General features: G+C 41.8%; 1 protein-coding gene across 1 annotated transcript in view; it reads left to right on the forward strand.

Annotated features, from left to right (window-relative positions):
• The first annotated feature begins 4476 nt into the window (after positions 1–4476).
• Vps4b (vacuolar protein sorting 4 homolog B) overlaps positions 4477–12395 on the forward strand; it is a 34806-nt gene continuing 26887 nt past the window's right edge. Inside the window, exon 1 of the mRNA XM_027949027.3 lies at positions 4477–4758. Coding sequence (XP_027804828.1) covers positions 4732–4758 — 27 coding nt within the window. The 5' untranslated portion in view covers positions 4477–4731. The remainder of the gene's footprint in view (positions 4759–12395) is intronic.

Raw genomic sequence — 12395 nt, forward strand, 5'->3', positions numbered from 1 at the left:
CACATGGGTAGCTGTGCAGGGCATCGTCAGGGCCTTATGGTGTACACTGCGTTTCAAATGGCCCAGAAGACTGAGATGGATTCAGTCTTGGATGGTCTGCATGAGAAACGCTGTAGTTTTATTTTTATTTTGAGACAAGTTCTAAATTGCTGAGGCTGACCTCTAACTTTTGATCCTCCTGCCTCAGCCTTCGGAGTTGCTGGGATTACAGGCTTGTGCCATCAAGCCCAGCATGTGAGACCCTTTCAAAGGCTGAATCCACATATGTTAACTGTGATCCCCTTTGACCTCCCTCATTTCCAAAGTCCTTGATCATAAGCAGGAAAGTTTCATTTCACTCAACAAACTTTGACTATTTAAGCATATATTCTGTGGGGGTATATGAGGTGGGTAGGAGCAGAGGTAGTGACAAAAGTAAGTGAGGTAAAGTCTCAGACCTTGGGGATTTTACCATTTAGAAAAGTAAAACACTGTCACGAGGCTAACAATTTTTTAAATACCTGCTGTGTGCCAGGCACTGTGTTAGGCACTCAGCATACATTATCCAAATGCAATTTGAGGTCCAAATTGTGATGAGTTCAGGATTCCCAAGAAAGTAATTCAGATATCCTGTATTCAAATTCCAGCTCTGTCATGCTAATTAGGGGGAACGCCTGATCTCTGAGGTTCCACTTCCTCACTTGTAAAAATGGGACATTTACCCCCCATTCCTTACCGAATTCAGTAACATGCAAAAGTTCTTATACCTGTAACATCTTTACATTTTAAACATGTAAAAGGTAAAGTTTCTATTCCACTAGAATATAACGCCCCAGAGAACAGGAATTTTAAAAAAGAAAACTTTTATTTTAACACCATATTTACAGAAGAGTTGCAAAGGTGTATAAAGAATGCCCATATACTCTTCACGTAACTTCCCCTACCACTAACATCTTAAATAACCACAGTGCAGACATTAAAACTAAGAAATTAATATTAGTGTAAAATATTAGCTAAACTACAGATTTTATTCTCATTTTTATCAGTATTTCAACTGATATTCTTTTTCTGCTCCAGGGTCTAATCCAGAATCCAACACAGCATTCAATTGTTTTTTTTTTTTTGGTCTTCTTAGTCTGTGACAATTCAACTGCTCCTTTTTTGTTAAATTAAAAAAAAAATTTAAATTGATTTTTAAAAAATAAATGACAGCACAATGCATTACAATTCTTATTTCACATATACAGCACAATTTTTCATATCTCTGGCTGTATATAAAGTATGTTCACACCAATTCGTGTCTTCATACATGTACTTTGGATAATGATATCACATTTCACCATCCTTGCTAACCCCCTGCCTCTTCCCTTCCCCTCCTACTCCTCTGCCCTATCTAGAGTTCCTCTATTCCTCTCATGCTCCCCCTCCCTACCCCACTATGAATCAGCCTCCTTATAGCAGAGAAAACATTTGACATTTGGTTTTTTGGGGGGACTGGATAACTTCACTTAGCATTATCTTCTCCAACACCATCCATTTACCTGCAAATGCCATGATTTTATTCTCTTTTATTGCTGAGTAATATTCCATTGTGTATATATGCCACATTTTTTCATCTTGCTCCTTCTTTCATGAACTTGACATTTTTTAAGAGAATAGTTCAGATAAATTGTAGAAGTAGACAAATCCCTCAAAGCAGTTTTTCCTTTTTCTCATGATTAGACTGAGGTTATAGATTTGGGGGGGAGAACAATACAGAACTGGTATGTCCTCTTCACTGCAATGGGGTTGGGGTATGTCATATCAACATGACCTTCATGGTGATAGGGGATTTTGACTGGTTCATATCCAATATCTAAAATAGACTTGCTTATGGTAGTACTCATTAACACTCAATGAATTCTTCTTTTTTAAACTCTTCTGTGTCTTCCACTGATTTTTAAACTCCTAAATGGGGGGCTGGGGATGTGGCTCAAGCAGTAGCGCGCTCGCCTGGCATGCGTGCGGCCCGGGTTCGATCCTCAGCACCACATACAAACAAAAATGTTGTGTCCGCCGTTAACTAAAAAATAAATAAATATTAAAATTCTCTCTCTCTCTCCCTCTCTCTAAAAAAAATAAATAAATAAATAAACTCCTAAATGGCAAGGACCATACATCATCATATTTTCTGATGCCTTGCACTTGTGTTTAGTTTTTGTAAAGATTTAGGGATTGAGGCCCTGAAGCTAGCTCAGTGGTAGAGACATGGTTAGCATGCAAAGGGCCCTCGGTTCAATCCCCAACACATACAAAAGGGTGGAGGGAGGTTTGAATTGAAAGGAGTCTGGTTGTACTTTCAGGCAAAATCAGGTTTATTTGATAGTCATTAAAGAACCAGTGATACCAATGATGTGAATCAATCAAGGCCAAGTCCCATTTCCCCAGATATTGAAGACTGAACATCCATGAAACTCCGAGGCAAGGGTAGAAAGCAAGTTTATTTAAAGGACAGAACAGAGGTAGACTTGACAGAGAAGGGGGCCACAGAGCTGGGTGTCTGCGTAAGTGGGGTATTCTGCCCCTTTTATACATTTCAGATTTCCTTTGTTCTCATGCTCTGTCCCCGCCCCCACATCCCGACAAAGGTGAGCCAAAAGGCAGAGTGATACTGGGTGGGAAAAGGAAGAGAGTGGGAGGGGGTCATTCCTGAACAACTCCCGCAGAAACAATTCCCTGGAGGTAGGTCACCTTGGCAACAGGAGAAGGGGGAAATGTCCTGAAGGTAGTACCATTTTATTTCCTCCTGAATCAGCCCCCATCTTTCTGACCCAATCATTCATTACCTACGTTGACTGTCTTTTTGTCCCCAGGCCTCAACAGTATCCGGATTTTAAGCAGTTCAGTTAAGCACCTAATAATAATTAAACATTTACTAAGTACTGGCATTCATTAAGGGCTGAAGTCCCTACTGTAAAGGAAGGCTTGAGATGGAGGGCTGAGAGGAAGCTTTGAGTTCTGAGCCTGCATGACGCAGATTTGGTGAAAGCATTCTAAGAATGAGAAACCAGAGGAGGACATTTGGGCTGTAAGAAATTAATTTGGTTTTGAATCTGTTGAATTTGTCTCCCAGAAAAAACCTGTAAAACAGAGCTCAGAAGGCAGGGACAGTGGCCCACATCTGTAATCCCAGATACTCAAGAGGCTGATTCAGGAGTCCTTAAATTCAATGCCAGCCTGGGTAACTTAGCAAGACCATCTCAAAATGGAAATTAAGAGGGCCGAAGGTACATCTCAGAGATAGAGGGTCCCTGGGTTAAATCTCCAGTACCACAAAACACATACAAAAAAAACCCCACAAACAACACCACCACTCCCCATCTCTAAAAGGCAATATTAATGTTGAGCAGGCCATACGGTAGCCCTACAGATTTAGATTGAAGCCATTTCTAGTTGATTGACAGATAAAACACAAGAAGAGGGTAAGAGGGGCAGACTGTATTGAGAGAAGCTATGGGCAGAGAGAAAATTCTGTATTGAGGAGTAGAACTGGGAAATACTAAGGGGTATAGAGAAGTTATATAAAGAAGTTATAAAAGAGAGATTTCAAGGATTGGTGATCACACCAACTAAAAAGGGGAGGTGAGTACTTATTTAGGAGACACCAGATGATTACCAAAAAAATAAGGAAAGAGAGGGAAATAAAATGACAGAGTGATTACAACTATTTTGCTTTCCTTTGAGAAACCTAACCATAAACAGAAAGGAGGGATTTGTGTAATAGAAAGGCCGGGAAACGGCTTTATTGCAGTTCTGCCATTAATCTCTGATCAAGGTGCTCACACAAGGTCGTAACCTCTGAAGCCACAACTTTCCTTGTAAATATAACTGGTACACGTGACATTCTGCAAGACAGGTTCGGAGCCGGCCTCCCCACCACACGGTAAGCTCCAGGGCAGCGGCTAAAATGCCGTATTTATGCCAATTATCCCCACGGCTTCCTCGAGCGACAGCTGAACCGGGTCAGTGGGGTCGACCAGTAACTGGGGCAAAGTCGCCTGTCCTCTAGCTGCTGCCCATCACCTCTGCATCCCCCGTCGCCCGGAGGAGGGTACCACGCGCGCCCCATTTCAGACGAGGAAACGATGGGAACGAGGAAAACACTCCGGACCAAAGTCCCCGGAGGTCCTGGAGATGAGATGCCTTTTTCGCACAGACGTCACGGAGTGACAAGGCGAGAAAGGAGTCAGATGAACCAAAAATTCATCGCAAAGTTTAAGAATATGGGGTGGGGTAAGGGAAAAAAAGGAAGGAAGGAAGGAAGAAAAAGACCTAGCCCGCGCTGGCGCTTCTCCGGCTCTATCGGTCGCCAGCCAGCCCGAAGGCCTGTGTCGCAGTGCGCCGGCGCCACGCCTGACTTCCGCCAGACTCGATCCGGCTTCAGGGCTGCCTCTCCCCATCTCGCGAGGGCCCGGGCTGCAGTGAGACGCGTACAGTGTGACTAGAGAGAGCGCGTGCTGATGACGAAAGCGGACGTGCTCCGGTCGGAGGTGTGTTCATAGCCCGGAGGGGGCTCGGGATTGCGGAAGTATCGTGAGGAGGGTCCGGCGACTAGGAGCGTGGAGGGTTGTTTTGCTCGTTCCCGAACTGAGGCGGCTGTTCTGGGTCCGAGAGCCCCAGCCTCTCGAAGTTTGCGGCTGTTACACGGGCTTCGCCCCTGTTGGCGCTTCTCGCCCCGCGTTACTCCTCAGAGAGCCACTTTGGATCCCCGCCATGGCATCTGCTGGGGCCAACCTTCAGGTATCCCTTTTCCTCTCCCGCCCCTTTCCGAGAGCCGGAGCCGCGAGGCGGCGCGAGCGGTGGGGTTGGGGCGAGGAGGAGGGAGGAAGCGGCCGCGCCCTGGCCGGGCAGGGGCGGGGCGCCGGGGAGCCGCAGGTGGGACCCTGGAAGCTCTGCCACCCGGGGGTCCACGGCCGCGGGCTCTGGGAGACTCCTGAGTTGGTTGGAGCTTTAAAAGGCGAGACAAAACAGCCTCAAAGCAAGCTGGGCAGGTCTCTCCAATAACTGCCAGGAAGAAAGTAAAAGCATAATTTTTGCAAAGCACTACTTGGGCCAGTTCAAAATAGGATGGTTGTGGCTCTCTCTTACTTTCTCAGGCTTATAACGCAAAGCCCTTCTTTTTGAGTTTGTTTGACGTGAGTAGAAAAATGAGTACGGCCCTGGAAGCTGTGGCTAGAGCCAACTTACATAATTCATTGAACATATGTGTTTATGTGCACGCTCCCAAATTGCAGTATGTAAGATCAGGAAGTATTTTTAAACTTTTGTGGCTCCACTTCTCCAGGCCCAAGGTAATGAGCACAGTGTTATGTACATAAATGATGGGATACTAAAATTGTAGATTCAGTCGTTAGTGCTTTACGGAATGGAATTCTTTGAGAAAAAAAAAATCTGTAAGGATGCCTTCCATCTTAAAAGGATCTGTGATTTCAGTAGGGTTTGGAATGTGGCTTAGCCTCCAGGATTTCCAGCCTAAAAGGTCAGTTTGGGACAACAGAATAGCATGAAATATCTATATTGAATATCTGTCTTGGACTTACACTAGTTTATCAAACAGACAGCAATATTGATCGACTGTTACAGATGTCAAATGGAAAAGAACTCCTTGACTCAAAATAATTGGTCCTGAGCAAAGACCACTCACAGTAGACCTATTTTAAACAGAGATCAAGTTTTTACCAATAAATAAATAAATAAATAAATAAATAAAAGCAAGGGAAGACTGGTTTGCAGCTCTTTTCTTGAAAATCTTCCTTAAATATATGAAAATAAATGTTTTATATTTTTTCATAAAATGTTGCAATTGAAACTATGACTCATTTCTTAGAATAAAGAATAAATTGCATAAAGGTTGTTTGTTGGATGTTCTCTAGTGAATCAGCTAGAGATTGACATTCACTGAAGGTATAGTGACTAGTGATAAACAGGAAGGATGTTGAATAGTTTTATTAGGTGTTGGTTCAGGTATGCTTTCTCAGTTAGCCTTTCGACCTTCTAACCTAGGAAATTTGGATGCAGAAGAGTCAAACAATGAAGAACTCTCCCACTGAATGAGACAGAAATCCCTGTAGCCAGATACTACAGGGAGTACAGACAACTAAAAATCAAAATTATGAAATAATTTCATGATACTATAATAGAATCATGGGTTAATGTGGAAATGTCGTGTGGAAGAGCATATCTTACTCTTCTGAGATCAAATGAGGAATGCTTCACAGAGGAGGTGATGTGATCATAGAAAACACAACTGTAATCATCTCCTATATGTTTGATGTGATCTCATGTAATACCCAAAACAGCTCTTCCAGGTGAATATTATTCCAGTTTCACAGTATTAGAAACCTAAGTTTATTAAGGTTTGTGTGCCCAAAGATGTGATTAATTAATTAGTTTTAGTTAAGTAACTAGTTAATTAGTATATACTAATACTCCCTGAGTGTTAGGTTCTTTTTTAATCCAAATCTGTCTACTTACAAGCCTGGCTTTTTCATTACAAAATTCTGTCTCCTTGGATGCTTTCCCAAGGAGATAAAAAACAACTTATGCACTCAGTAGTGTAATAAACTTTGCAGAGGTTGGAGGAAACTTCAGGTAATACAATATGAAATAAAACTCCCAAGTTGACTCAGTCCCTAAATATTTATTATGTCTACCCTGCCATGCATTGTACTAAGTCCTGGGAAATTGTAAAACATATCTATCTATCTATCTATCATTGGTGACCTTACATGGCTTATGTGAAAACAGACATATTAAGTGGCTTAAGATACAGTGTGATCTTTGGAAAAATGTACAGGAGACAGTGGGAATCTATTAAGTAATGTAGGCTGAGCCATCTTAAGATATTGGGAAGGTTTTGCAGCAGAAGGACAAGTTCTCAAGAAGCTGGAATATCACAAGAGAGAGTATAGAGTACACTGTATGCATACAGAGGCATGCCACCGAAGTCCATTGGGGTTGTGCCAGTAGTTAATATGATGGGAATTCAGTGTGCAAAGTCGGAGGCACAGGCCTGAGGAGGTATGCCATATCATGAGGAGCCTTGTGTGCCACATCCATGGGGAGTCATAGAACAGTTTCAAACCATGGAGTAGCATGCTCATACTTTTGATTTAGAATCAAACTGTCATTTGTATGTGGGGGTGGAGTAAACGTGACTGGAAGCAAGCCTGGTGCAAGGAAACCAGTTAGAAGGCAGAGGCCTGTGTGATGGGACATAGTAACTGACCAGATTAGTGTTGTACTTATTCAAATAAAGAAGAAAGGCTTGATCAAAGGAGAATAATCTTATATCTATAATAAAAAAGTGAGGAGGGAGGAGGAATATGGGATTTCTCCCAGCTTTCTGGATTAGATATCTTGAAAGGGTAGGAGTTGGTTCTGGGAATACAAAAAGAGGGGTATGTTTAGGGAGATGCAAAAATAAATTTAGTTCTGAACTTGCAGAATTTGAAGTGTTTGTGGGGACTATCCAAGAAAAATGCCCAGTGAGCATTGGGGAGTTATTAGCATAAAGATGGTAGCAGAGGTTGTGGACATAGGGAATCCCATCTTGGAGAGCTTACAGAATAAGAAAAAACGAGGACTAAGGCAGAAACTCTGGGTTGTTGAGGTTTAAGGAAAGAGCAAAGGGAGCCTGAAAGACTCTAGACCAGGGTGAATGGTGTGATAGTCAGTCAGGAGACACTGTTAGGTGTTTGTTCTGGTGTTCCGCATGAGCCTTGGGAATCAGCAGGCAGAACACATTGCTGTGGGAGGAACAGGATATCAAGAAACCCGGATGAACCTGGGGTACTCTTTGGGATTTTGCTGTGGAGGTGAAGAGATGGTAAGAGAGTCGGTAAAGAGAAATCTAGGAACTGAAGAGAGTTGGTTATTTGAATTCTGTAGATATTAGTCTGAGGTAAGATTTAAACATTTTTCTGCAGAGGAGAGACCTAACCTAAAAAAAAAAAAAAGGGAGAATAGTAGAGTGGCATAACACTGATGGAGTAAATGTCAGAGTGGAGGGGGGCATGGGTTCTGGAGCATAGAGAAAGCATTAGTATTGGCAGACAAGGAACGGGACATTTTTTCTTCTGAGACATGTAATTGTAGAATTTACCATTTCCCAGGGTTTTCTAAGGTAAATACACCATGGGCTCCTAACCTGAAAAGGACAGTCCCAGATGTTCCCTATCTTGATTCTTTCATATTGATTGACTGGACCATGACTGACCATGGGGTAATGAAGTCACTGTTTTTTGCCATCCCTCTGTGCCAAACTCATGCAAAAGTGAAGACAACAGACATAAGTAACTCCTGTTCTTATGGAGGTTACATTACGGGGGATAACCAAGCCAAAAAAAATCACAGAAGCAAAACCCACTTATGCGTACAGGTAAACATCTGGATGAATTTAAACATAGGAGCAATGTGAATGACTATGTTTTAAGATGGAATAAATTTGGTAGTCAGCCTAAAGATTATCGGTGTTAAATCATTGAGACATCTTACTTAGGGAGGGAGTAAACAAGTGAGTCCCATCGCAAACACAGAGGAACATATTTCATCACATGCCAGGAGGAGGATCAACAGAGAAGCTGCTGGAGAGGTAGAAAAAAATCAGGAAAATGGGGCTTGGGGATCAGCAGAAGACAGTCAAGAAGGAAATGAGAAACTTTGTGGAATATAGTCAGGTCAAGATGAAGCCAGAGCTTGTCTTTGGGTCTGACACCATAGCCTTGATCTGAGCAGTTTTATTCATGTAATGAGGGTGTTTTGCTCAGCTTTTTTGCTGCTGTGACTAAAGGATCTGACCATAACAACTATAGAGGAAGGAAAGTTGAGAGCCCACAGTTTCAGAAGTCTTAGTCCATAGAAGGCTGGCTCCATTTCTTGGGTTCAGGATGAGGCTGAGTATCATGGAGGGGTGTGTGGCCGAGGGAAGCAGCTCACATCATGGTAATCAAGAAGCAGAGAGAGAAACTTCACTCTCCAGATACAAATATATACCCCAAACCATGCCCAATTCCCACATCCTCCAGCCACACCCTACCACTTTAGTTAGTCCCATCAAGAATTAACTCACTGATTAGGCTAGGGATATAATCCAATCATTCCTCCAAACTTTCTTGCATTGTCTCACATGTGAGCTTTAGAGGGGCACCTCACATCTAAACCATAACTGCGGGGAAGAGAATAGAGGCTAACCCCATGTGATTTGGGCTCTGAAAGGTAGCAGAGAAAGAGAACTAAGCTGAAGGGTGTGTTTCGAAGTAGGGCTATTTGTGTGCTTTCAGAAATATCCAGTGTAGAGAAATTGTTAGAGATAACAAGAAACAGAATAACCAAAGGGAGGGAGATTTTTTTCACTCATTCAGCAATTTGAGTACCTACCTTCTGCCAGCACTGTTCTGAGGCTCGGAAGCTCCAAGTGAGGCTCTGTCCTCACAGAGCTTAATTAGTAAAGGAGAAGGCCTCTGAGTGAATACATATGTAAATACAGTGATGATGGGTAAGGGAGTGCAGGAATGAGGGGAAAACTGGAAGCATGGGTGGAATACAGCCTCTGCTATGCAGATTAGGGAGGGCTCTCTGAATTTGCCAGCTAACTAGGACTGGAGTGTTCTAGGAGAGGTCTGTAGTGCTCAGGCTGCCTGAGTAAAGGGGAGGTCTAGAGGGTTACAGCTAAGATCCAAACATAGCTGGGGCCATGGCCCTGTGAGGCCCTATAGATGATGCTGCAGCATTTGAACTTCATTATTTACAGTAGGAAGCCATCAGCAGTTGCTATGTGTACTTTGGAATACAAGGGTGAAGGCAGGCTGATTGCCTCCTAGGCTAGGTATAGTTTTGATAGATGTGATTGTGGATTGAACTAGGGTTATAGCAACAGAGATGGTAAGGATTATGTTCTGAAAGAATCATTAGCTCTCCTTAATCATACTAATGACATGGTTAATTTTGTTTTAAATGCAGAATGCTAACAAAACCAAGGGTGAAATGGGGGCATTTATAAGGAGAAAGAGTCTTAAAAGTTTAGCATATGCTATTCAGTACCATAGTAACAAGTGGCTATTTAAATAAAAATTCACTCTTCAGTCACATGAGCCACAAGGGCTCGGCCATATGTGCCTGGTGGCTTCCATATCAGACGGTTACAGACATTTTCATCATTGGAGAAAGAATAGCTTCAACTAAGTAATTGTACAGTGTTTGAAGCTTAAATACCAACCATAAGAATTTCACTTTAAGCTGGATGTGATGACTGATTCCTGTAATCCCAGTTATTCAGGAGGTTGAGGCTGGAGGATCACTTGGATGCACAAGCCCAAGATTAGCCTGGGCAACACAAGAAGACTGTCTCAAGAAAAAAAAAAAAGAAAGAAAGAAAAAATATATATATATATGGAAAGAGTTTTGCTTTAACAAAGTCAATGTGGTATCTGACTATGACACCACAATAAGAGCTGACTGTGAATGAGGGGAAACAAGTGTCTAAGGAAGTAAGTGGCATAGCCTTTCAAAATAAGAAAATTATCGTGAGAATAAGAAAGAATTTATTTCTGCTGTGTGGCTTTACTACAGAGTCTTTGGGATACATTCTTATGTGACCAGTTTCTCCAAAGCAACAGTTGACCACATGCCAAGCTCCACTTCTTACATCGTATCTAACTTACAAAACTTGAAAATTTACCTATTTGGACTATGAAACATGCAACTACAACATTTTATCATTTCTAAAACAATACCATTTTTTCCCTCTTACTTCTGGACAAAAGAAGCGTGCCCCAGTAGGAGACCTGTTCTCCCATTGACAATCCCCTCTATATCCCATCCATGAGCAGCTGCTTCAGAATGTAATAGTCTTACATATGATTGTTCTGGGAATTGTTTGGATGATCATTTTCTTTTTTGTTGAGTCCTCTGTTGAATAATACAGTTTCACTACCTAAATTAACTTAGTTGAAATATTTTAATAAATCATGCTTGTTATTCATATGTTTGTGCATATTTTTAAAAGTTAGTTTTTAATGAAAATTTTTGAGATAATTGTAGATTGACATGCAGTTAGTTGTAAAAACAATACAGAGATCCAGTGTACCCTTTACCCAGTTACATCTTGTCAAACTAGTACAATATCCCTACCAGGATATTGACATGGAGACATTCTGCAATTCTTACTCACATTTCCTCACTTGGACTAGTATTTGTATGTATTTGTGTGCACTTTTGTTACATTGTGGGTTTATGTATCCACCACAGTTGAGATAGAGAAAAGTTCCATCTATAAGGATCCATCATGTTGCTCTTTTATGACCACCATCGTCTCTTTTCTCCCACCCACCATCCCTGTTCTCTGATGTTAGTCAGTTTTTGTAGCTGTGATCAAAATACCCAACAAGAACAACTTAGAGAAGGAAAAGTTTATTTTGGCTCATGGTTCCAGAGGTTTAACCCTTGGTTGACCTAGTCCATGGGTCTGAGCGAAGCTAAGGCAGATCATGGTGGAAGGGTGTAGTGGAGGAGTGCTGCTCCATTCATGACAGCCAGGAAGCAGAGAAAGAGGGGACACTTAATCCCCTCTATTTCCCATCCAGCGGCAGTGAACCTTTCCAGGGGATGCCCCTAGTGACCCATCTACTGCTCTGGCTATGCCCTACCTATTACCACCCAATTAATCCATTGAAACTTGGATGGACTGATGAGGTCACAGCTCTCATAATCTAATAATTTCACCTCTGAACATTTTGCATTAGCACAGGAGCTTAGAGAGACATTGCATGTCTAAACCTTAACACCTGACCATTTAACCTGTTCCCAGTCTCTAATTTTGTCATTTTTTGAGAGGTTTATATAAATGGAATCATAGCATGCAATCTTTTGGGATTGGTGTTTTTTAGTCAGCATGATTTCCTCAAGATTCATCTAAGCTGGGTGTAACAGTAGTCCTAGTAGTACTTCATGATATTGATCCACCATGGTTTGTTTAATCATGAATGAAACCGTTGGAGGACATCTAGAGTGTTCATGTACAGGTTTTTTTTGTGGACATAAATCTCAGTTTCTCTGGGATAAAGACCCAAGAGCCCTTTTTCATATGGTAGTTGCATTTTTAGTGGTTTTTGTTGTTGTTGTTGTTGTTACATTGTAGCAAAGAAATTGTCTAGATTTTTCCCTTGTTCTGAGACTTTCTATGAGGCTGAATTCAAAGGTGATGGACTAATAAATTAGGCAGAAAAAATTTCTATTCAGCACACCATTCAGGCAGTGGCACAGATTTTGCTGGTGGGTTTTAGCCAAGTTTACTGTGATAATCAGGAGTGGAAAGCAGAGCAGAAAGACTTGAAAAACTTGCAGTTTGGCCAGAAAAGTATGAGTAAAAGTGGATAATA

Source organism: Marmota flaviventris, chromosome 16 (genome assembly GCF_047511675.1).
Source record: "Marmota flaviventris isolate mMarFla1 chromosome 16, mMarFla1.hap1, whole genome shotgun sequence".
Lineage (NCBI taxonomy): Eukaryota > Metazoa > Chordata > Mammalia > Rodentia > Sciuridae > Marmota > Marmota flaviventris.